Source organism: Mirounga angustirostris, unplaced genomic scaffold (genome assembly GCF_029215605.1).
Source record: "Mirounga angustirostris isolate CCGP_5_RB_7025 unplaced genomic scaffold, mMirAng1.0.hap1 SCAF_11, whole genome shotgun sequence".
In the NCBI taxonomy this organism is placed as follows: domain Eukaryota; kingdom Metazoa; phylum Chordata; class Mammalia; order Carnivora; family Phocidae; genus Mirounga; species Mirounga angustirostris.
Window position 1 is genome coordinate 46,306,747 of NW_026991719.1, and position 27,131 is coordinate 46,333,877.

Here is a 27,131-nt window from a genome sequence, read left to right on the forward strand (position 1 = left end):
GGGAGCCTGGCCATGGGGATCCTACACTGCCAGTGAGTGACAGCCTCACACGCTGGTACGGGGCACAGACTTGCAGACTGGTAGCGGTGGGGAAAGGACATTAGGGCAGCCCCTGGGATGGAAACCCGGAGCTGCAGGGTCATGCATGTGAACTGGGTGTGGCTGGTGGTTTTAGAAGCACAAAGGGCAGAGACGTGCCCTGATCTGGAGGCAGGACTGGGAGCACTGCAGAGGGGCACACAACCCAGGACGCTGCAGTTTATAGCAGCAAAGGCAGAAATGAAGATAGTGTGGCTTGGAGAGCACACTGAAGAACGGACTGTGATCTCTCTGCTTTGAGGCAGAGGGTTGGAAACGGTCTCTTCTGCTCTGACTCTCGGAAGAGATGGAAGAGATGCAGAAAGCCGCCAGGGAAGGCTGCCAGAGAACAAAAGCCCCCAAAACTGGTTCCCACTGAGACCATCCCCCACCACAGGGACGCAGGGCAACTCTGCCCAAACAGGGTTGCCTGAGTAACAGCATGACAGGACCCTCCCCAGAAGACAGGCTGGGAGAACAAGAGGCCAGCAACCCTAAGGTCCCTAGAAAACAGGTGCATCTTGCTTGGGTTCTGGTCAATAATTTGGACTCTATACATTCCCTCAACCACCCATCAATAGAATGACTGGGAGGAGGAATCCCCAAAATAGAAAAGACTCAGAGACTGACTTATGCCACAGATTTACAAATGGATGCAGATATAACCAAGATGTCAGAGATGGAATTTAGGCTAGCAATTGTGAAGACAATGGCTAGAATGGAGAAATCAATTCATGGCAAGACAGAGTCTCTAAGGGCAGAAATGAAAGCTGAATTGGCAGAACATAAAAATGCTATCAATGAGATCCAATCTAATCTAGATAATCTAACAGCTAGGGTAAGTGAGGCAGAAGAACGAATCAGTGACCTGGAAGACAATTTAATAGATAAAAAAGGAAAAGAGGAGGCCAGGAAAAACAACTCAGAATCCATGAAAATAGAATCAGAGAAATAAGTGACACCATGAAGCGTTCCAATGTCAGAATAATTGGAATCCTGGAGGGAGTGAAGAGAGAGAGGACTAGAAGATGTATTTGAGCAAATTGTAGCTGAGAACTTCCCTAATCTGGGGAATGAAACAAACATTCGCATTCTAGAGGCAGAGAGGACCCCTCCCAAGATCAGTGAAAACAGGCCAACACCCTGGCAAGTAATAGTAAAACTTGCAAATCTCAGAACTAAGGAAACCATCTTAAGGGCAGTTAGGGGGAAGAGATTCCTTATGTACAGAGGGAGGAACATCAGAATAACGTCAGACCTATCCACAGAGACCTGGCAAGCCAGAAAGGCCTGGCAAGACATATTCAGGGTACTAAATGAGAAGAACATGCAGCCAAGAATACTTTATCCGGCAAGGCTTTCATTTAGAATGGATGGAGAGTTGCAGAGCTTCCAAGACCAGCAGAAATTGAAAGAATAAGTGACCACTAAGCCGGCCCTGCAAGAAATATTAAGGGGGGTTTATAAAAGGAGAAAGACACCAAGAGTGATATACTACAGAAATTTACAGGGACAATCTATTAAAACAACGTCTTCACAGGCAACATGATGACAATTAATTCATATCTTTCAATAATCACTCTCAGTGTGAATGGCCTAAATGCTCCCATAAAATGGCACAGGGTTGCAGATTGGACAAAAAGACAGGACCTATCCATATGCTGTCTACAAGAGACTCATTTTCAAACTAAAGATACATCCAGATTGAAAGCGAAGGGATAGATATCCCTCTTCCATGCCAGTGGACTTCAAAAGAAAGCTGGCGTAGCAATTTTTATATCAGACAAATTAGATTTTAAACTAAAGTCTGTAGTTAGAGATACAGAAGGACACTATATCATTCTTAAAGGGTCTATCCAACAAGAAGAACTAACAATTGTAAATATCTATGCCCCCAACATGGGAGCAGCCATCTACATAAGCCAACTGCTAACGAAAATAAAGAGTCATATTGATAAAAATACATTAATTGTAGGAGACCTCAATACTCCACTCTCAGCAATAGATCATCTAAAAAGAAAATCAACAAAGAAACAAGAGCTTTGAATGACACACTGGACCAGATGGGACTCATAGATATATAGAGAACATTCCACCGTAAAACAATAGAATACTCACTCTTCTCGAGCACACATGGAACTTTCTCCAGAATAGAAGGTCTCAAATGATACCAAAAGATTGAGATTATTCCCTGCATATTCTCAGACCACAATGCTTTAAAACTGGAACTCAATCACCAGAAAAAATTTGGCAGAAATTCAAACACTTGGAAGCTAAAGACCACTCTGATCAAGAATGTTTGGGTCAACGAGGAAATTAAAGAACTTAAACAATTCATGGAAACCAATGAGAAACAAAACACATCAGTTCAAAACCTATGGGATACTGCAAAGGCAGTCCTAAGGGGGAAGTACATAGCCATTCAAGCCTCACTCAAAAAAACAGAAAAATCCCGAATTCACCAACTAACTCTACACCTTAAAGAACTAGAGAGAAAGCAAAAAATGATGCCTAAGCCATGCATTAGAAGAGAAATGATTAAGATTAGAGCAGAGATCAATGAATTAGAAATCAGAAACACAGTAGATCAGATCAAGGAAACTAGAAGCTGGTTCATTTAAAGAATAAGATTGATAAACCACTGGCCAGACTTATCCAAAAGAAAAGAGAAAGGACCCAAATTAATAAAATGATGAATGAAAGGGGAGAGATCACGACTAACACCAAGGAAATAGAAACAATTATTAGAAATTATTATAAACGACTATATGCCAATAAACTGAGCAAACTGGATGAAATGGATGCCTTCCTGGAAACCTATAAGCTGCCAAGACTGAAACAGGAAGAAATTGACAACCTGAATAGGCCAATAACCAGTAATAAGATTGAAGCATCAATCAAAAACCTCCAAAAAAAACAGGAGTCCAGGACCTGATGGATTCCCTGGGGAATTCTACCAAACATTCAAAGAAGAAATAATACCTATTCTACTGAAGCTGTTTCAAAAAATAGAAACAGAAGGAAAACTTCCAAACTCATTCTATGAGGCCAGCATTACCTTAATCCCCAAACCAGGCAAAGACCCCATCAAAAAGGAGAATTTCAGACCGATATCCCTGATGAATAAGGATTCCAAAATCCTCCACAAAATCCTAGCTAATAGGATCCAACAATACATTAAAAGGATCATCCACCACGACCAAGTCGGATTTATCCCCAGGATGTAAGGGTGGTTCAACATTCGCAAATCAATCAGTGTGATAGAACACATTAAGAAGTGGAGGGAGAAGAACCATATGGTCCTCTCAATTCATACAGAAACAGCATTTGACAAAATACAGCATCCTTTCCTCATTAAAACTCTTCAGAGTATAGGGATAGAGGGAACATTCCTCAAGTTCATAAAATCCATTTATGAAAAACCCACAGTGAATATCATCCTCAATGGGGAAAAGTTGAGAGCATTTCCCTTAAGATCAGGGACACGTCAAGGATGCCCACTCTCACCACTATTGTTCAACGTATTACTAGAAGTCCTAGCAACAGCAATCAGACAAGAAAAAGAAATAAAAAGTATTCATACTGGCAAAGAAGAAGTCAAACTCTCTCTTTTCACAGACGACGATACTTTATGTGGAAAACCCAAACGACTCCACCCCCAAATTACTAGAACTCATGCAGCAATTCAGTAATGTGGCAGGATACAAAGTCAATGCAAAGGGAGCAAGATGGCGGAGGAGTAGGTGACCTGGATTTCGTCTGGGCTGCGGAATTCAGCTGGATAGGGATCAAACCATTCTGAACACCTATGAACTCAACAGGACATCGAAGAAAAGAATAGCAACAACTCTCTGAACAGAAAAACGACCACTTTCTGTAAGGTAGGACCTGCGGAGAAGTGAATCCGAGGTGCAATTTGGGAGGATAAGTGGCGGGGAAGGGGGCCTCCATCAGCCGCTACCAGCAAGTGATAGAGCTGCGGAGCACAAAATCGGAACTTTTAGAAGTCTGCTCTGCTGATGGAGGTCGCTCCGGTGGCTAAGCTGGGGGTGGAACCCTCGCAGGACAGTGTGGTCTCAGGACCCTCGGGGTCACAGAAAGACCAGGGGTGCCTGAGTGCGGCAGACCTCCCAGGTATCGGAGGGGGGAAGCCAGCTGCAGAGACGGAGCCGAGGAGCGGGCTCTCAGCTCCGGGTTGCCATAGACCGTGATCCATGGCACAGTCGGGCCACTGCTCCTCCAGCAGGGACCCAACAAGCGGCAGATCCGGGGAGACTCCCCTTCCTCCCCCGGGAGGAGCAGCGCAGGAGCACACCACAGGGATCTGCTGGGTTTGGGGACTCCACACGGGGTTGGGTGCCAGAGATATAAACACTTGGTCACAGGCCAGGTGAGCATGGAGAGTGGCCAGAGACCAGGGATTTGGGAGTGACTGACTGCTTTTCTCTGGGGTCTCACTGAGGAGCAGGGCCTCGAGTTCTTGGTGGAGATTGGGAGGCCGCCATTTTCACTCAGCCTCCAAAGCTGTATGGAAAGCTTGCAGGGAACAAAGGCTCCCGAGAGCAAACCCGAGCAGATTACTTAGCCTGGACCCGGCAACGGTGGGGCAATTCTGCCTCCAGCAAAGACATTGGGGAACCACGGCAACAGGCCACTCCCCCAGAAGATCAGCGAGAACAGCCAGCCAAGACCAAGTTTACCCATCAATGAGAACAGCAGAACTCCAGCGCTAGGAGAATACTGCACAAAGAATCTATGGCTCTTTTACCATGATTCTTTAGTCTTTCAAAGTTAATATTTTTTTAAACTGTCTTTTTTTTTTTTTGAATTTTTCTTTTTCCCTTTTTCAACCAACATCTTATCAATCCCTTTTTTCAAAAACATTTTTATTTTTCATTTTTAGAGTCATATTCTATCCCTTCATAGTAGTTACCCGTATTTTTGGCATATATATATGTTGTTCTTTCTTTAAAATTTTGAGATAGTTTCTTCTAACAGATCAAAATATACCCTAAATCTCTAGTGTATGGTTTTTTTCTACTCTCCTGCCTGATCACATTCTCTCCCTTTTTTCTTCTTCTTTTTTTAAATCCTCTTCTTTCTTTTTTCAAACAACTTATCAATTACTTTTATAAAGTTTTTTATAATTTTCATCTTTACAGTCATATTCCATCCCTTCATCATATCAACCCTTATTTTTGTACATATATAAGTTTTTCTTTCTTTAAAATTTTGGGTGGCACTTTCTTCTAACAGACCAAAAGACACCCAAAATCTAGTGTGTGGCACTGTTCTATGTACCAGCCTGATCATATTTGATCATATTCTTTTTTTGTTTTGTTTTGTTCTGTTTTTGTTTGTTTTTATATTTATCTTTTTCTTTTTTTTTCCTTTTTTTATTCTCTCGTTCCCTTTCCTTTCCCCCGCTTCAGGTCTTTTCTGATTTGTTTAGAGTGTATTTTCTGGGGACATTGTTACCCTGTTAGCATTTTGTTCTCTCATTAATCTATTCTCCTCTGGACAAAATGAAAAGATGGAAAAAATCACCTCAACAAAAAGAACAAGAGGTAGTACCGACTGCAAGGGACCTACTCAATATGGACATTAGTATGATGTCGGATCTAGAGTTCAGAATCCTCACTTTAAAGATACTAGCTGGGCTTGAATAAAGCATGGAAGTTATTAGAGAAACCCTTCCTAGAGAAATAAAAGAACTAAAATCTAACCAAGTAGAAATCAAAAAGGCTATTAATGAGGTGCAATCAAAATGGGGGCGCTAACTGCTAGGATAAATGAGGCACAAGAGAGAATCAGTGATATAGAAGACCAAATGACGGAAATTAAAGAAGCTGAGAAAAAGGGAGATAAGCAACTACTGGATCATGAGGGCAGAATTCGAGAGATAAGCGATACCATAAGATGAAACATTAGAATAATTGGGTTCCCAGAAGAAGAGAGAGAGGGGCAGAAGGTACATTGGAGCAAATTATAGCAGAGAACTTCCCTAATTTGGGGAAAGAAACAGGCATCAAAATCCAGGAAGCACAGAGAACCCCTCTCAAAATCAATAAAAATAAGTCAACACCCCGACATGTAATAGTAAAACTTACGAGTCTCAGAGACAAAGAGAAAATCCTGAAAGCAGCTCGGGAGAAGAGATATGTAACCTACAATGGTAGAAACATTAGATTGGCAACAGACCTATCCACAGAGACCTGGCAGGCCAGAAAGGACTGGCAGGATATATTCAGAGCACTAAATGAGAAAAATATGCAGCCAAGAATACTCTATCCAGCTAGGCTGTCATTGAAAAATAGACGGAGAGATAAAAAGCTTCCAGGACAAACAAAAATTAAAGGAATTTGTAAATGGGAAACCAGCTCTACAAGAAATCATGAAAGGGGTCCTCTAATCAAAGAGAGAGCCTAAAAGCAACATAGACCAGAAAGAAACACTGACAATATACAGTAATGGTCACCTTACAGGCAATACAATGGCACTAAATTCCTATCTTTCAATAGTTACCCTGAATGTAAATGGGCTAAATTCCCCAATCAAAAGACACAGGCTATCAGATTGGATTAAAAAACAAGACCCATCAATAGGCTGTCTCCAGTAGACTCATTTTAGACCCAAAGACACCCCCAGATTGAAAGTGAAGGGGTGGAAAACCATTTACCATGCTAATGGACACCAAAAGAAAGCTGGGGTGGCAATCCTTATATCAGACAAATTAGATTTTAAACCAAAGACTGTTATAAGAGATGAGGAAGGACACTATATCCTACTTAAAGGGTCTATCGAACAAGAAGATCTAAGAATTGTAAATATCTATGCCCCTAACATGGGAGCAGCCAATTATATATGGCAATTAATAACAAAAGCAAAGTAACACATTGACAACAATACAATAATAGTGGGGGACTTCAACACCCCCCTCACTGAAATGGACAGATCATCTAAGCAAAAGATCAACAAGGAAATAAAAACTTTAAATGACACACTGGACCAAATGGACTTCACAGACATATTCAGAACATTCCATCCCAAAGCAACGGAATACACATTCTTCTCTAGTGTCCATGGAACATTCTCCAGAATACATCACATTCTAGGTCATAAATCAGGTCTCAACCAGTATCAAAAGACTGGGATCATTCCCTGTCTATTTTCAGACCACAATGCATTGAAACTAGAACTCAATCGCAAGAGGAAAGTCTGAAAGAACTCAAATACATGGAGGCTAAAGAGCATCCTACTGAAGAATGAATGGGTCAACCAGGAAATTAAAGAAGAATTTAAAAAATTCATGGAAACCAATGAAAATGAAAACACAACTGTTCACAATCTTTGGGATGCAGCAAAGGCAGTCCTAAGGGGAAAGTATACAGCAGTACAAGCCTTTCTCAAGAAACAAAGGTCTCATATACACAACCTAACCCTACAACTAAAGGAGCTGGAGAAAGAACAGCAAATAAACCCTAAACCCAGCAGGAGAAGAGAAATAATAAAGGCCAGAGCAGAAATCAATGAAACAGAAACTAAAAGAACAGTAGAGCAGATCAACGAAACTAGGAGCTGGTTCTTGGAAAGAATTAACAAGATTGATAAACCCGTGGCCAGACTTATCAAAAAGAAAAGAGAAAGGACCCAAATCAACAAAATCATGAATGAAAGATGAGAGATCACTACCAACACCAAAGAAATACAAACAATTATAAGAACATATTATGAGCAACTCTATGCCAGCAAATTAGATAACCTGGAAGAGATGGATGCATTCCTAGAGATGTATCAACTACCAAAACTGAACCAGGAAGAAATAGAAAATCTGAACAGACCTATAACCACTAAGGAAATTGAAGCAGTCATCAAAAATCTCCCACCAAACAAAAGCCCAGGGCCAGATGGCTTCCCAGGGGAATTCTACCAAACATTAAAAGAAGAATTAATACGCATTCTTCTGAAACTGTTCCAAAAAATAGAAATGGAAGGAAAACATCCAAACTCATTTTATGAGGCCAGCATTACCTTGATCCCAAAACCAGACAAATACCCCATCAAAAGGAGAATTACAGACCAATATCCCTGATGAACATGGAAGCAAAAATTCTCACCAAAATACTAGCCAATAGGATCCAACAGTACATTAAAAGGATTATTCACCACGACCAAGTGGGATTTATCCCTGGGCTGCAAGGTTGGTTCAACATCCACAAATCAATCAACATGATACAATACATTAACAAAAGAAAGAACAAGAATCATATGATCCTCTCAATAGATGCAGAAAAAGCATTTGACAAAGTACAGCATCCTTTCTTGATCAAAACTCTTCAGAGTATAGGGATAGAGGATACATACCTCAATATCATAAAAGCCATCTATGAAAAACCTACAGCGAATATCATTCTCAATGGGGAAAAACTGAGAGCTTTCCCCCTAAGGTCAGGAATGCGGCGGGGTTGTCCACTATCACCACTGCTATTCAACATAGTATTAGAAGTCCTAGCCACAGCAATCAGACAACAAAAATAAATAAAAGGCATCCAAATTGGCAAAGAAGAAGTCAAACTCTCACTCTTTGCAGATGATATGATACTTTATGTGGAAAACCCAAAAGACTCCACCCCAAAACTGCTAGAACTCATACAGGAATTCAGTAAAGTGGCAGGATATAACATCAATGCATAGAAATCAGTGGCATTCCTATACACCAACAACAAGACAGAAGAAAGAGAAATTAAGGAGTCGATCCCATTTACAATTGCACCCCAAACCATAAGATACCTAGGAATAAATCTAACCAAAGAGACAAAGGATCTGTACTCAGAAAACTATAAAATACTCATGAAAGAAATTGAGGAAGACACAAAGAAATGGAAAAAGGTTCCATGCTCACGGATTGGAAGAACAAATATTGTGAAGATGTCAATGCTACCTAGAGCAATCTACACATTCAATGCAATCCCCATCAAAATACCATCCACTTTTTTCAAAGAAATGGAACAAATAATCCTAAAATTAGTATGGATCCAGAAAAGACTCCGAATAGCCAGAGGAATGTTGAAAAAGAAAAGCAAAGCTGGCGGCATCACAATTCCGGACTTCCAGCTCTATTAGAAAGCTGTCATCATCAAGACAGTATGGTACTGGAACAAAAACAGACACATAGATCAATGGAACAGAGTAGAGAGCCCAGAAATGGACCCTCAAATCTATGGTCAATTCATCTTCGACAAAGCAGGAAAGAATGTCCAATGGAAAAAAGACAGTCTCTTCAACAAATGGTGTTGGGAAAATTGGACAGCCACATGCAGAAGAATGAAACTGGACCATTTCCTTATACCACACACAAAAATAGACTCCAAATGGTTGAAAGACCTCAATGTGAGACAGGAGTCCATCAAAATCCTAAAGGAGAACACAGGCAGCAACCTCTTTGACCTCAGCCACAGCAACTTCTTCCTAGAAACATCGGCAAAGGCAAGGGAAGCAAGGGCAAAAATGAACTATTGGGACTTCATCAAGTGAAAAAGGTTTTGCACAGCAAAAGAAACAGTCAACAAAACCAAAAGAGAGCTGACAGAATGGGAGAAGATATTTGCAAATGACATATCAGATAAAGGGCTAGTATCCAAAATCTATAAAGAACTTATCAAACTGAACACCCAAAGAAAAAATAATCCAATCAAGAAATGGGCAGAAGACATGAACAGACATTTTTCCAAAGAAGACATCCAAATGGCCAACAGACATGAAAAAGTGCTCAACATCACTCGGCATCAGGGAAATCCAAATCAAAAACCTCAATGAGATACCACCTCACACCAGTCAGAATGGCTAAAATCAACAAGTCAGGAAACAACAGATGTTGGCGGGGATGTGGAGAAAGGGGAACCCTCCTACACTGTTGGTGGGAATGCAAGCTGGTGCAGCCACTCTGGAAAACAGTATGGATGTTCCTCAAAAAGTTGAAAATAGAGCCACCCTATGACCCAGCAATTGCACTCCTGCGTATTTACCCCAAAGATACAAATGTAGGGATCCGAAGGGGTACATGGACCCCAATGTCCAGAATAGCCAAACTGTGGAAAGAGCCAAGATGTCCATCGACAGATGAATGGATAAAGAAGATGTGGTATATATATACAATGGAATATTATGCAGCCATCAAAAGGAATGAGATCTTGCCATTTGCAACGATGTGGATGGAACTGGAGGGTATTATGCTGAGCGAAATAAGTCAAACAGAGAAAGACATGTATCATATGACCTCACTGATACGAGGAATTCTTAATCTCAGGAAATATACTGAGGGTTGCAGGAGTGGGGGGTGGGGTGGGAGGGATGGGGTGGCTGGGTGATAGACAGTGGGGAGGGTATGTGCTCTGATAAGTGCTGTGAATTGTTCAAGACTGTTGAATCTCAGATCTGTACCTCTGAAATAAGTAATGCAATATATGTTAAGAAAAAAAAAAAAGATAGCAGGAGGGCAAGAATGAAGGGGGGAAATCAGAGGGGGAGACGAACCATGACAGACGATGGACTCTGAAAAACAATCTGAGGGTTCTAGAGGGGAGGGGGGTGGGAGGATGGGTTAGCCTGGTGATGGGTATTAAAGGGGGCACGTTCTGTATGGAGCACTGGGTGTCGTGCACAAACAATGAATCATGGAACACTACATCTAAAACTAATGATGTAATGTATGGTGATTAACATAACAATAAAAAAGTAAAAAAAAAGTCAATGCACAGAAATCAGTTGCTTTCTTATACAATAACAATGCAACTGTAGAAAGAGAAATTAGAGAAATGATTCCATTTACAATAGCACCAAAAACCGTAAGATACCTCGGAATAAACCTAACCAAAGAGGTAAAGGATCTATACTCTAGGAACTACAGAACACTCATGAAAGAAATTGAAGAAGACACAAAAAGATGGAAAAATATTCCATGCGCATGGATCAGAAGAATAAACATTGTTAAAATGTCTATGCTACCAAAACAATCTATACCTTCAATGCCATCCTGGTCAAAATTCCAATGACATTTTTCAAAGTGCTGGAACAAACAATCCTAAAATTTGTATGGAATCAGAAAAGACCCTGAATCGCCAAGGAAATGTTGAAAAAGAAAAACAAAGCTGGGGGCATCACGTTGCCTGATTTCAAGCTATATTATAAAGCAGTGATCACCAAGATAGCATGGTACTGGCACAAAAACAGATACATAGAACAATGGAACAGAACAGAGAGCCCAGATATGGCCCCTCAACTCTATGGTCAACTAATCTTCGACAAAGCAGGGAAAAACATGCAATGGAAAAAGACTCTTCAATAAATGGTTTTGGGAAAATTGGACAGCCACATGCAGAAGAATGAAACTCGACCATTCTCTAACACCATACACAAAGATAAACTCAAAATGGATGAAAGACCTCAATGTGAGACAGGAATCCATCAAAATCCTAGAGGAGAACATAGGCAGTAACCACTTTGACATTGGCCACAGCAACTTCTTTCAAGATACATCTCCAAAAGCTAGTGAAACAAAAGCAAAAATGAACTTTTGGGACTTCATCAAGATCAAAAGCTTCTGCACAGCAAAGGAAACGGTCAAAAAACAAAGAGGCAACCCACAGAATGGGAGGAGATATTTGCAAATGACACTACAGATAAAGGGCTGGTATCCAAGATCTATAAAGAACTTCTCAAAGTTAATACCCAAAGAACAAATAATCAAGTCACAAAATGGGCAGAAGATATGAACAGACACTTCTCCGAAGAAGACATACAAATGGCTAACAGACACATGAAAAAATGTTCATCATCATTAGCCATCAGGGAAATTCAAATCAAAACCACATTGTGATACCACCTTAAACCAGTTAGAATGGCAAAAATGGACAAGGTAAGAAAACAACAAATGTTGGAGAGGTTGTGGAGGAAGGGGAACCCTCTTACACTGTTGGTGGGAATGCAAGTGGGTACAGCCACTTTGGGAAACAGTGTGGATGTTCCTCAAAAATTTAAAAATAGAGCTACCCTATGACCCAGCAATTGCACTCCTGGGTATTGGCCCCAAAGACACAGATGTAGTGAAAAGAGGGGCCATATGCACCCCAATGTTCATAGCAGCAATGTCCGCTATAGCCAAACCGTTGAAAGACCCGAGATGCCCTTCAACAGATGAATGGATAAAGAAGATGTGGTCCACATATACCATGGAATATTACTCAGCCAATAGGATGAATACCCAACTTTTACATCAACATGGATGGGTCTGGAGGAGATTATGCTAAGTGAAATAAGTCAAGCAGAGAAAGTCAATTAACATATGGTTTCACTTAATGGTGGAACGTAAGGAATAGCATGGAGGACATTAGGAGAAGGAAGGGAAAAATGAAGGGGGGGGAATCTGAGGGAGAGATGAACCATGAGAGACTATGGACTCTGAGAAAAAAACAGGGTTTTAGAGGGGAGGGGGGAGGGGGGATTTGTTAGCCCAGTGATGGGTATTAAGGAGGGCAGGTACTGCATGGAGCACTTGGTGTTATATGAAAACAATGGATTGTGGATCACCACATCAAAATCTAATGATGTATTGTATGGTGACTAACATAACATAATAAAATTTTTAAAAAAAGAAAGTAAAAAATATACATCATACAAACTGCAACCAGAAGGAAGTTGGAGTGCCTATACTAATGTCAGATGAAGTAGATGTTTAAAAACATTGCTAAAGATATGTAAGGACACTTTATAAGGACAAAAGGGTCAATTCTTTTTTTTTTTAAGATTTTATTTATTTATTTGAGAGAGAGAATGAGAGAGGGCATGAGAGGGAGGAAGGTCAGAGGGAGAAGCAGACTCCCTGCCAAGCAGGGAGCCCGATGCAGGACTCGATCCTGGGACTCCAGGATCATGACCTGAGCCGAAGGCAGTCGCTTAACCAACTGAGCCACCCAGGCGCCCCAAAAGGGTCAATTCTTAAAGAATATATAATCATTATAAATATATAACCTTAAGAACAGAGCCCTAAATAGTTGGAGCAAAAACTGACAGAACTGAAGGAAGAAATTCAATGATAAAGGCTAGAGACTTTAATACTCCACTTTCAATAATGAATAGAATAACTACACATGAAATCAATAGAGAAACAGAAGACTTGCACAACACTATGCACAAAAGAGTCCTATCAGACATCTTTAAAAACATTTCACCCAAAAACAGCAGAATACACATTCTTCTTAAGTGCACATTGAACATTCTCCAGGATAGATCATATTCTAAGCCATAAAACAAGCTTCTGTAAATTTAAAAGGATTCCATTCATATAAAGTATGTTCTCTAATCACAAGGGTGTGAAATTAGAAATTAATATCAGAGAGCACTTTGGGAAATTCAAAAATATGTGAACCAGGAGGAAGAATATAATAAACAGAGAATAAGAAAGCATTAGAGAAAATCAACAAAACCAAAAGTTGGTTCTTTGAAAATTAACAAACACAACAAACCTTTAACTAGGTTAACTACAGCAACAACAAAAAGCCCTCAAATTAAGAAATTCAGGAATGAAGGAGGGGTTATTACTATTGACCCTACAGAAATAAAAAAAGAATTATAAGGGAATACCATGAGCAGCTCTATACCAACACAATAGATGACTTAGATGAAATGGACAAATTATGACAGTGATACAAACTCCAAAACTGACTCAAAAAGAAACCTGATTTGATCTATAACAAGTAAAGTGATTGAATAAACAAAAAACTTGCTATGAAGATAAGTAATTCTTTTTTTTTTGCTTTTAATTTTTTTAAATTTTATTTTAAAATAGCTATGACCCAGCAATTGCACTACTGAGTATTTACCCCAAAGACACAGAAAGGATTAATACTTATCATTTACATCAACATGGGTGGAACTGGAGGGTACTATGCTGAGCAAAGTAAGTCAACCAGAAAAAGGCAATTATCTTACAGTTTTACTCATATGTGGAATATAAGAAACAGCACAGAGGATCATAGAAGAAGCGAGGGAAAACTGAATGGGAAGTCATCAGAGAGGGAGAAAAACCATGAAAGACTCCTAGCTGTAGGAAACAAACTGAGGGTTGCTGGAGGGGAGGTGGGTGGGGGGATGGGGTGATTGGGTGATGGGCATTAAGGAGGGCATGTGATGTGATGAGCACTGGGTGTTATATGAAACTGATAAATTATTGAACACTACATCTATAACTAACAACTAAGTTGGCTAATTGAATTTAAATAAAAAATAAATGATATATAAAATTTTTTAAAAAGGAAACATCAATGAAACCAGAAGATGTTTCTTCGAAAAAAATCAATAAAGTTGATAAACCTCTAGCCAGTCTTGTCAAGTAAAAAGGAGGAAGGGTTCAAATAAACTCACAAATGAGAGAGAATTAACAACCAATACCACAGAAATACAAATAATCATTAGAGAATATTATGAAAAAAACTAGATGCCAAAAATTGGACAAACTAGAGGAAATGATAAGTTTCTAGAAATATATAAACTACCACAACTGAAACAGGAAGAAATAGAAAACTTGAACAGAACAATAACCAGCATAGAAATTGAATCAGTAATTAAGAAACTCCAAACAAACAAAAGTCCAGGACCAGATGGCTTCACAGGTGAATTCTACCAAACATGGTCAAGAGATACATGAAAAGATGTTTATCATCACTTACCATCAGGAAATGCAAATCAAAACTACAGTAAGATATCACCTCATACCTGTCAGCATGGCTAAAATCAACAACACAAGAAACATCATGTGTTCAAAAGGATGTGAAGAAAAAGAAATCCTCTTGCACTGTTTGTGGGAATGCAAACTGGTGCAGCCACTGTGGAGACAGTATGGAGATTCCTCCAAAAGTTAACAATGGAACTACCTTGTGATCCAGTAATGGAGCTAGTGGGTATTTAACCAAAGAATACAAGAGCACTAATTCAAAGGGATACATAAACTCCTATGTTTATAGCAGCATTATTACAATACCCATGGTATGAAAGCAACAGAATTATCCATTGATTGATGAATGGATAATGAAAATGTGTTATATATATATAAGAGAATATTATTCAGGCATAAAAATGAATAAAATCTTGCCATTTGCAATGATGTGGATGGAACTAAAGAACACACTGCTAAGAAAAATAAGTCAGTCATAGAAAGACTAATACCATATGATTTCATTCACATGTGGAATTTAAATAACAAAACAAGCAAAAGAAAAACAATAAGAGAGAGAGACAAAACAAGAAGCAGATTCTTAATTATAGAGAACAATCTGATGGTTACCAGAGTGGAGGAGGCTGGAGGGATGGGTGAAATAGGTGATGGAGATTAAGAAGTGCACTAGTTGTGATGAGCACAGGGTGAGGTATGTAAGTGTTGAATTACTATATTGTACATCTGAAACTAATATGACACTGTATGTTAATTAACTGGAATTTAAATAAAAACTGAAAAAAAAACAAATAACTTTGGATTAGACATTGGTTTCTGGGATCTGATACTTAAAGCACAAGCAAGAAATGACAAAATAAATAATTAGACATTATCAAAATTAAATTTTTTTTTTTTTTTTGCTTCAGAAGGTACTATTAAGAAAGTGAAAAAGCAGCTCAGAATGGGAATAAATATTTGCAAATCATATATCTGGTAAGAGTCTAATTTTCAGAATATATGAACAACTCATACAAATCAACCTTAACAAAAAGACAACCCTTGGGGCACCTGGATGGCATAGTCAGTTAAGTGTCTGATTCTTGGTTTCAGCTCAGGTCATGATCTCAGGGTCATGATCTCAGGGTTGTGAGATCAAGCCCCATATCGGGCTCTGCACTGAGTGCAGAGTCTGCTAAAGTTTCTCTCTCTCTCTCCCTCTGCCCCTCCCACCCGCTCACTTTCTCTCTCAAATAAATAAATAAATATTTTTAAAAAGACAAATAATCCAATTTAAAAATAGGCAAAGCATTTGAATAGATATTTCTCCAAAGAATATATACAAATAGCCAATAAGTTTATGAAAAGATGTTCAACATCATAGTTATTAGTGAAATGCAAATGAGCATCATGAGATATCATTTCATATTCACTTAAGATGGGTATTATAAAAAATGGACAATAACAAGTGTTAGTGAAGATACAGAGAAATTAGAACCCTCATATGTTGCTTTTGGGGATGTAAAACTTTGACAAACAGTTTGGCCACTTTGAAAAACAGTTTGACAGTTCCTTAAAGCATCATAGATTGAGTTATCAGATGACTCAGCAATTCTGCTCCTAGGTATATATCCAAGAGAAATGAAAACATATGTCCACACAAAAACTTGTACAACAATGTTCATGGCAGCATTATTCATAATTGCCAAAAGTGGAACCAGCCCAAATGTCCATCAATTTATGAGTAAACAAATGTGGTATAGCCATACAGTAGAATATCATTCAGTTATAAAAAGAAGTACCTACACATGATACAACATGGATTAGCCTTGCACACATTTTGCCCAATGAGAACAGGCAGGTACAAAAGGCTACATATTGTATGATTCCATTTGTATGAAATGTCCAGAACAGGCAAATCTATAGAGACAATAAACAGATTAGTGTTTGCCAGGGGCTGAGGGGAAAGGGGATCTGGAATGACTCTAAAGGGTATAGGGTCTCTTTTGAGGCTGATGAAAATGTTCTGGAATTACTGGTGATGGTATACAACCATGTGAATATAATAAAAAAAACCACTGTATATTTTAAAATGGTTTATTTCACATTATGTGAATTATATCTCTATCAAAAACAATTTTTTAGAAAGCATAGGAAAAGTTATACCAAGCAAATATTAAGCTAAATAAAAGTAATAATATCAGAAAAATATTTTTATTTTAGGGCAAAATGCCAAAGATACTAAATTACCAGAAATAATTTCCTTACACATTGATAAAGTATTAAATTCACCAGGAGGATATAACAGTTGTAAATTTTTAATAATTATTTACAAAGCATCAAAATTGACATAGTTATAAGGAGACAGTAACAAATTTTTCATATCAACAAGTAGACAACACCCCAGAAGAATGTAGAACATTTGAGCTAGATTAACAAACATGATTTAATTGAAGTATATACTACACTAAACCCAACTATAAAATGTGTATTTTTTCAAGTGCTTATGGAATGTTTACTAAAAATGACCTTTTGTTGGTCCATAAGGCAAATCTAAATAGGTTTCAAAGAACTGAAATCACAGGAAGCTTGTTCCCTGACAAGAATGTAATCAAAATGGAAATGGCAAGGGCACTGATCTGTCAAGAAGTTGGCCAATGGACTGGCACCAAATTCCTGGAGACTTCCTGCTGTGTCAGGCATTAACCCTTTAGTTGCTAAATGGAGATTAATAGGTCCCCACAGTCCTGAGTAAAGGGCTGAGGTGCCCAGGGCAAGGAGTAAGTGGTGGGGAAACTAAGAAAGCTGGGAACAGTGATTATTTACCAAATAATCTGGAAATATTTAAGAAAATCCTTATGTCCATACAATTATGCATCTGAGGAATATCAGTCCTATTTTTTTTCCAAAAACATAACTTTCTATTTTTTTAAATTTTTATTGTTATGTTAATCCCCATACATTACATCATTACTTTTAGATGTAGTGTTCCATGATTCATTGTTTGTGCATAACACCCAGTGCTCCATGCAGAACGTGCCCTCCTCAATACCCATCACCAGGCTAACCCATCCTCCCACCCCCCTCCCCTCTAGAACCCTCAGTTTGTTTTTCAGAGTCCATCGTCTCTCATGGTTCATCTACCCCTCCGATTTCCCCCCCTTCATTCTTCCCCTCCTGCTACCTTCTTTTTTTTTTCTTAACATATATTGCATTATTTGTTTCAGAGGTACAGATCTGAGATTCAACAGTCTTGCACAATTCACAGCGCTTACCAGAGCACACACCCTCCCCAGTGTCTATCACCCAGTCACCCCATCCCTCCCACCCCACCCCCCACTCCAGCAACCCTCAGTTTGTTTCCTGAGATTAAGAATTCCTCATATCAGTGAGGTCATATGATACATGTCTTTCGCTGTTTGTATCAGTCCTATTTTTTTATCACCTCTATTTAGTAGGTAAATTATAGCATCAGATGCTTATACTCAAAAACAGGAAAGTCTGAAAATTAATGAGCAGAAGTTAAAAAGAAAAATCAAAAGAAAGTGAAAGAAATAGAATAATGGTAAGAAAAACAGTTAAATAGAAAACAAAGATATAACAGAAATGTAAAAAGCCAAAAGTTGATTATTTTTAAAAACTTATAAAAGTGACAAACTTCTGGCAAGACTGATCAAGAGGAAAACGAGAAGATACCAATAAACAATATTAGAGCAAAAGAGAGGACATAACTGCAAATGCAACATTTAAAAATCTGAATATAAGAACTTCAAGCAAATACATTTAAAAAGTGATCTGAGATAGAAAAATTCCTAGAAAACCATAACTTAATATTAACAAGTAGAAATAGCAAACTGGAATGATTCTATAACTATTTAAAAGATTGTATCAGTTAAAAATTTTCTTACAAAGAAGATAGTAGGCTCAGATGTTTTTATTTGGAAGTCGTGCCACCTTATATAACCTCTGTCAGAAAACAGAATGAAAGGAAATCATTCCCACTTCATTTTATGCCACTAAAATCAAATAGAGAAACACGAGAACCATGGTAAAATTAGGAACCAAGCTCATTCATGAACAAAATACCAAATTCCTAAATAAAATATTAATGAACTAAATCCAGCAGTTTTTATTTATCCTAGGACTGCAAGATTAGTTCAACATAAGAAATATCTCCAATGTAATTCACATTAACAAATTAAAATAGAAAATTAACATGTCATCTCAAGAAATAGAGAAAATACATTTAATAAATTTCAAAGTTTACTCATTTAAAAAATCCTACTGGCAAACTAAGAATAAACTGGAACTTTCTTTTTTTTTTTTTTTTTAGAGGGATTTTATTTATTATTTGACAGAGAGAGAGACAGATTGAGAAAGAGCAGGGGGAGAGGCAGGCAGAGGGAGAGGGAGAAGCAGACTCCCTGCCGAGCAGGGAGCCCCGATGTGGGACTCAATCCCAGGACCCTGAGATCCTGACCGGAGCCGAAGGCAGACGCTTAACCAACTGAGCCACCCAGGCACCTGGAACTTCTTTAACCTATTAAGTGAAATCTACAAAAAACTACTGCAAATTTACTCAGTGGTGAAACTTTAAGAACATTCCCTTTAAAATTAGGATCAACATAACAATGCACACTATTAACATTTCTATTCAACAATGTACTTAAAATGGTGTGTTTTTGTTGGAGATGAGTGGTCCCAGGAGCGCAGTAATATAAGAAAAAGAGATACAAAAATATAAAGATGGGAGGTGAAAAAAGAGAATTGTCATTTACATATAAATTATCAAAATTAATAAGAAAGTTTATCAGGTTTTCTAGTTACAAATGCAATATACAAAAACTACAATTATATTCATATACATTACCAATAAACTGCTAGAAAATGTAATTTTCTAAAAAGGTATTGTTTACAATAGCAACAAGAAATAAAGGAATTTCTTATAATGATGTGCAAGCCCCTTCACATTATAAACTTCACTTGAATAACATGAAAAGGTTTTAAATAGATGGAGAGACATACTGTGTTTACAGAAGACAATGTCACAGAGATTGATCTTAATTTGATCTTAAATTGATCTACAGATTGAATGTAATTCCAATCAAAATCCCAGAATTCTGTGTGTATGTGTGTAACTTGAAAAGCTAATTCCAAAATTTATGCAGACAAAAAATTTTACTGCAGTATTGTTCATAACCAAAAACTAGAAACTACCTAAATGTGCATCAACAGTTAGATGGAAAGGGGTGCCTGGGTGGCTCAGTCGGTTAAGCGGCTGCCTTCGGCTCAGGTCATGATCCCAGGGATCTGGGATGGAGTCCTGCATCATGCTCCCTGCTCAGTGGGGTGTCTGCTTCTCCCTCTGCCCCTCCCCCTCCCCATGATCTCTCCCTCTCTCATGCACTTGCTCTCTCTCTCTCTCTCAAATAAATAAACAAAATCTTAAAAAAAAAAAAAACAGATGGATAAACCATGAGGTATTCACAAAATGTAGTACTACACAGCAAGGAGAATAAACAATATAACTACATGCAACAATAATATAGATGGCACACAAAACATAACACTGAATGAGAAAAAAGTCCAGATGGACATACACAGCTTTTCAGGCACTTTACACACGTTAATGCATTTAATTCTCAGAACAACATCATTGATTGTGTTCATCTCCTCACCCACTGCCCTTTTTGGAACCAGGCAGGTCTAGAGAGGATGCTCCAAGCAAAGGATGATTAAGATCTTTCAGTGGTAAACAGACTCTCCAGCAAGAGAGATGAGGCAGACATTTTCCAGGGCAGGATTTGGCAAACACCAAGTTTATTGTGTCTGCAGTCTGACATAATTCAATCACTAATGAGCGACTGTCTTGTACACACAGAGCCCATGCTTGCCTATGGTGAGTAGTAGAGTGAGTGGAAGTAGAGCATTAAACATCTGCTGTGTGCCAGGTTCTGAGCTTGATGCTGAGGATATGAGGGGCAGAAAGACCACGCACCCACCTTCTTGTTTAAATAATAATTAACATTTATGGAGCACTTACTATGAGCTGGACATTCTAAGCATTTTATATATTTTATTCTCTAATCTTCACGACAACACTATTATTCACTTATTTTTACAGATGAAGAAATGGAAGCACAGGGAGGTAAAGAGACATGCCCAAAGTCACAGAGGCAGGAGGTGGCAGAGCTGGGATTCAAACCTAGGCAGTCTGGATCCAGACCTCTGAATCACTGAATCATCCCAACAACACAATGTGAGAAATAGTTATTAGTTCTGTTTTGCAGCTAAGGAAAGAGAGGCTCAGAACTAAAGTGAGCACATATTTGTTTTGCACCCTCTATGTGACAGAGACTATATTAGGTGATTTATGTGTATTATTTCTGCAACCTGAAAGACAGAGTTCACGGAAATATAAAGGTCCTAACTCTGGAGGACCCAGGTATGCAGAGACTGGCTTGCCTGCTTGTCAACTAAATCCAACAGCCCCTTGGAAAGAAATAAAGTGGTTCACTGGATGGCGGTGGGATGTAATTCTCAGTCTCATCCAGGCTCCTAGATCTCTAGATGAGTGAGTGAAACTGCTGGTGGAGAGAAGGAAAGAGAACAGGAGGCTGTTTTTTTTTCTGTCTCTCCCTCTTCTTCCTCCATCTACATCTTGCATACTATACACCATATTTAATATCCTACATCTTCCTGTATTCTCTAAGCAACTACCTCTCCTCCCAATAGCACTGAGCCTGGACTTCCTCTAGCGTTAGCATAGTGGGAGCTTGGTCAGGTGGACCTCAAAATGTCTGGGTCCCACAGTCCACAGCTGTCTTATCTCTGCCCACCTCATGGTTCCTCAGGCCATAATCCTTGGGCTGGAAGCACCTTGGTCTACAACCGTCCCCTGTTATCTGTGGGAAATGGTATACTTCAGTGTTTTAAAAAAAATATTTACAAGTTTTGTTTGCTTCTCCTTTGTCTCTGTTTTCTTAAATTTTCAAAATGAATATTACACAGCAGGCTCTTCCTGAGAGGCTGTTTTCTCTCTCAAATTCCCAGAGTAGCAAAAGTGTCCATGTGTGCCAAGAAGGCAATGCAGAAGACAGGACACCCAGACTTTCCCAACTCAGACAGGTATAGACTTATTAGAAGAGGCTTGAGAAAAGGGAGGAGCAAAACTGACCAATGGCATGGTACTGTTGTGTATCCAGCACCTGTTCCCTGAGAAATTATGCCAGGAACCATTACCTTATTTCACCCAAGCACTATCAGACAGGACCAATTTCCAGACACTTCATTGAGGTCACCAAAATGAAACATTCTAGGCTAGCACTGAACAGTTCCAAACTAGCAATGTCAAATTTCAAACAGGAAGCATTTCAAATAAGCTCTGGATGAGAAAGGAAAAAAAGTGCCTAGTCAAAAATCCCTCTAAGATGGTCTTTACCTAATCCTCATTCTTTCTCTGTCCTTCATCTCTCTCTTTCTCTTATTCTTTCTCTATCTTTTCTGACATTATCCTTTTGTTGTTCTACAGTTACTTCATTCAGCTGCTTATCTAGTCCAACTTTCAGGATGGGTTGGGGGTAGATGTGGGGGAGGGGCATGTCCTTTGCTCTTCTTCTACACCCACTCTACCACCACCACCTTGAAGCCCATGAAAGCAAATCACACTTACAGCCCCTCCTCCGCTGTAGCCGGCTGCTGCCACTGCTGTGTGGAATCCAGATCTTCTGCAACCTGTTTTGGGTGAGCTCTCCCATCTCTTGAGACATCTTAGGTGTCGCAGCTAATGACACCACTGTCCACAAGGTACTGGGCCTCACTTCCTGTCTTACTAGCTGTCTCTTCTGTTAATGTGGCCACAGCAGCAGGTGGACAGAGTTGGGACAGGCAGGTGCACTGGGCTTCTGAGCCCTCTGGCAGCCTGTCTCCAGCCCCCTCTCCTCTTTCCTAGTCCTTGCCTGACTTGCCTGCCTCTGTGCCTGTATATACCAGTGGGGGCTTGGGTGCAGAGAGAGAGGTTGGGCAGAGGTCAGCAGAGGCCTCTGAACTCCAAGGGCTGTGTACATAGGAGATAAGTTGGAGCCCAGCAAGGAAGGCAGCCAGCAAGACAGCCTAGGTCTGGCCAGTTACTTCCCTCCAATGAAGACAGGACTAGTAGAACATGCAAATAAAAGACCAAAGATCATGTGCTTATATCCTGTGTGGGGTGGAAAAGGTAAAGGTGATGGAGGCAGGTCTCAGCCGCTTTCACAGCTTTGAAAAAAAAAAAAAGGGCCCAAGTATAATGTCAAGTTCTAACCCAGAAACAGAGATCCACATCAGAAATTCAAGGTTCTCAAGTACAAACAAAATCCCTACTGAAAAATGTACTTTTGAGCTAGCAATCAAAAACCAGAAGTGGAAGTGGAAGGTTCATTGTCTCACTGTTTCCCCCCACCCAAAATGTTATTGCGACGGTTGTCTTCCCCTGAATTCTGCTGCCTTTCCTACCACAGGGCCTCTCCCTCCTAAAATGTGCTGCTTGGGGTCACTCTTGGGAGAGATGGGCACCATCTGATCATCTTTATGTTCTCCCCAGCCAAGGCTAAATAAATTAGAGTAAACCTGACACCTTGGAAAGAGAAGTAAATGTAGCCATTTCTGTGGGGAGAGATAGTAAGCACTGCACACATGGCTGCCAGCTGCCATTAGGTGCCCTAGGAAGAAAGGCCTCATGATCTGACTACAGTTCTTCATACCAAGTTGAGGAGATGGAGGCTTAGGGTGAAGGCTGCAGCAGGCTGAGTGTGGGGAGCAGGGAGCAATGACCTCAAAGTAGGACAAGTCCATAGGGCAGAGCCATCCCACCCAGATGTGTCTACTTTACCTTCCCCTGGGGGGAAGAGCTCATGTAATGACACAGCGTACCTGGAATATGTCCAAGTGTACTCTTACTTCATTCTTTTGCAACATTCCCACCCCCTGATGAACCTCCAATGATTGGCTACAAGGAATCTCAACTTTCTTCCATTGAACTAGGCTACACAGGAACAAGCTTTTGGGTATAGAAATCTCTAATCCCTTTCCTCCAATGTTCTTGGCTGCACTTCGCCTTTTAAGAAGTTCCCTAAAAGTTTATTCTCAGTATCCTAGTCTATACAAAGGTTATATTCCCTCTAGTTGTGTATAAATCAATCCAAACCTTCAATACATTTTGGAGCCTGCCCATCTAAATGAATTTACTGAGGCAGTGAATCACAGTGGTTAACAGAAATGGGCTGGGGAGCCATACTACCTGAATGGAATCCCACCTCTTCCCCCATTATGAGATCCTGGGCAGAAAACTTAAATTCACAGTGCCTCAGTTTTTTCATCTGGTAAGAGTATCTACCCACTTAAAGTTGTTGAAAACTCAACGTGTTGATACACATAAAGCAACCTGGGAAATGTTCAAAATACACTAGTTAACACCTATTCCCTTTGTGAAGTAAATGATCAATCACCTCTTTGGCTAATCTGAAACTTCTAATGTAATGCTGGGTATACAAGAAACAATAGGGGAATTTATAACATATAACAAAGGGTTAATATTTATAATAAAGAGCTCCTGCCAATCAATTAGAAAGGTAAATTTACTTTTACTTTTTTGGTTTTGTGATACAGAAGGCCCTAGAAATCATTTCACCTGACCGTCTCTGGTAAAATGGAGGCCTAGAGAGGGGAAGTATTTTCCTAAGGCCCTATAGCAAAAAGTACCCAAGTCAGAACACTGAGGACCTGGTTTTTCCCAGTCCAAGGCTTTTTCTGTTAATTGATCAATTTAGCTTGACTTAAGAATGTGGTATTCCAAATTATCTCAGAACCTTTAGAGTTTTAGAACTAGACTTTGCAAGAGATACAACTCTCTTAATCCTAATAAGTCTCCTAATAAGTATTACTCTGCCAATGCTAATATTTTATTTTTCCTCAGCATTGGCTTTGCCAGCTACTGAGTTGTTTTTTTTTCTTTTTCTGACACTGCAATATTGCATTTTGTATATTTTTGTGTTACTTTTTTAATTGAAGTATAATTAACATACAGTGTTATATTAGTTTCAGGTGTACAGTATAATAATTCAATAATTCTATGCATTTCTCAGTACTCATCTAGATAAGTGTACTTTTAATCCCCTCTATCTATTCTACCCCTCCCCTCATCAACCCCGCCCTGCAACCACCAGTTTGTTCTCGTGTTTAAGAGTGTGTTGTCTTTATTCTTCATTGTTTGCTTCTTAAATTCCACAAATGAGTGAAATCACATATTTGTCTTTCTCTGACTTACTTCACTTATCATAATACTCTCTAGCTCCATCTATGTCATTGCAAATGGCAAGATCTCCTTCTCTTTATGCCTCTTATGCCTGAGTAGTATTCCATTATATGTGTAGGGGTGTGTGTGTATGTGTGTATAGTGTGTGTGTGTGTGTGTGTGTGTGTGTATCTGTATCTCTATATATGTATCAGATCCATTCATCTATTGATAGACACCTGGGCTGCACCTTAGCTTTGTAAATAAGGCTGCAATAAACATAGGGGTGCATTTGAGTTAGTATTTTAATTTTCTTTGGGTAAATACTCAGTAGTGGAATTGCTGGATCATATGGTATTTCTATTTCTATTTTTAATTTTTTGAGGAACCTCCATACTGTTTTTCACAGAGGTCCCATCAATTTGCATTCCCACTAACAGTGTATGAAGGTTCCTTTTTTTCCCCCACATCCTTGCCAATACTAGTTATTTCTTGTGTTTTTTATTTTATCCATTTTGATAGATCTAAGGTAATATCTCACTTTGATTTACAATGCTAATAATCTTAATAATAACCCTTTACATGTAAGTTTTCTATTGCCCACAAAGTAACAACATATTCCATATCCTAGTTGCTCCTTACAAACATTCTCACTAGTTTCTTAGGGTAACTAAGGTCTAGGGAGGGGAAGTAGCTTGTCCAAGGTAATTGAGCCAGTCACATGAACCCCCTTCTATGTTTATAGTTTTGTCCTCATGACCCTGCCAAGAGGCAGAGAGATAATTTTAGCCACAGGAAATCTGAGATAGGAGGCTAGCAAGCTATTGGCAAGGTCTGAAAGGGTAAGCCTGGGGTCCAGGCTTGAAAACCCAAGTTAAAATTGCCTGGAACTGGAACTAGCTAGCTGGTTGTTTGTTGTTGTTATTGTTGTGTTGTTTTATTTTGCTTTTGTAGTTATGTGTGTGTTTATCTGGGTTTTTGTTTGTTTACCTCTGTTACCAACTTTGATCCTAGAAGCAGGAGAACTAGAACTAAACAAGCTTTATGGAAAGGTCTCAGAATGGCTGTTCTAAATGAAACCCCAACCTAATTCTCTAGCCATGTCTCTCTTTAGACCCCCATGCTTAAACTGCACTGGCTGACTCACTGAGTCCCCAAACATAACATATACTTTTTTTACCTCTGGACCTTTGCTCTACCTGAAATGCCTTCTCTTTCCTTCCATTCTCAATGAAATCTGACTCACTCTTCAAGAACTGGTTCAATGTTGCCTCCTCTGGGAAACTTTCCCTGTAACCTGGGACAGGCATTATCTTCAGTTTTCATATTGTCTATGTGATTCCATTTATCTGAGCAAGTATCCACCAGTTTTTACTGGTGTACTTCCTTACTAGACTGTGAGTTCCTTGAGGATGGGGACTAGACCGCAATTATCTGAGATCAGTGTTTCCAGTGTCCAGCTCAGGTGCTGGCAAAGAGGAGACACTTGCTCAATGAGTTATTTGTACAATCTATCTCTCTGCCCTAAATGAGATGAACATATAGACAAATAATTCCCCATTCAGAAAGTTAAATATTATAACTGAGATCTATGCAGGGAACTGGGTGGGCAAACTAACTAGGTCTGAAAGTAGAAGGTGGTATCTAGAAAGTTTCTCAACCTTGAATGGGGTAGAATAGAATAAACAAAAGAATGAAGTCCCCTACCCCGAAAAAGTCCAATTAACTGGTTGCAGAAAAAGAGTTCACTCAGTATCTGAGACTCACTCAAGACCAAGATCTGAACCACAAATTCTAAAATGGGGTTAACTCTAGGGAGAAAAAGCACAGAGTGTGACTTCCTGAGGCCCACAGATCCTGACCATCTTCCCAAAGTGTGGGGTGCATAGAAGAATTCTATTAAAAGCATTATTAAGACCATACTCATGGGTTACAAAATCACAAATGGGGTATCTCTATTAGTAATTCTTGGGAGTGTGTGGGTATAAATGCATTTGTGGGGGACAAGGGTGTACAGGGGACATTGGCCACATGCTTATAGTTTATGTGCTGATACATGAGTATTAGGCCTTCTGTGGCAGC

General features: G+C 39.3%; 1 protein-coding gene across 9 annotated transcripts in view; it reads right to left on the reverse strand.

The window, feature by feature from the left end:
• The window catches only part of PFKFB1 (6-phosphofructo-2-kinase/fructose-2,6-biphosphatase 1), a 106,746-nt gene that overhangs the window by 77,176 nt on the left and 2,439 nt on the right, over positions 1 to 27,131 (reverse strand). For 3 of the 9 annotated variants that reach the window (XM_064574119.1, XM_064574115.1, XM_064574113.1), the window contains exon 1: positions 22,455 to 24,942. The exons of 2 other annotated variants lie outside the window; for them this stretch is intronic. In XM_064574119.1, coding sequence (XP_064430189.1) covers positions 22,455 to 22,551 — 97 coding nt within the window. In that variant the 5' untranslated portion in view covers positions 22,552 to 24,942. Of the gene's footprint in view, positions 1 to 22,454; positions 24,952 to 27,131 lie in introns of those variants that run through there. 4 more of the 9 variants (XM_064574116.1, XM_064574114.1, XM_064574122.1 and 1 more) reach the window with 4 other exon arrangements.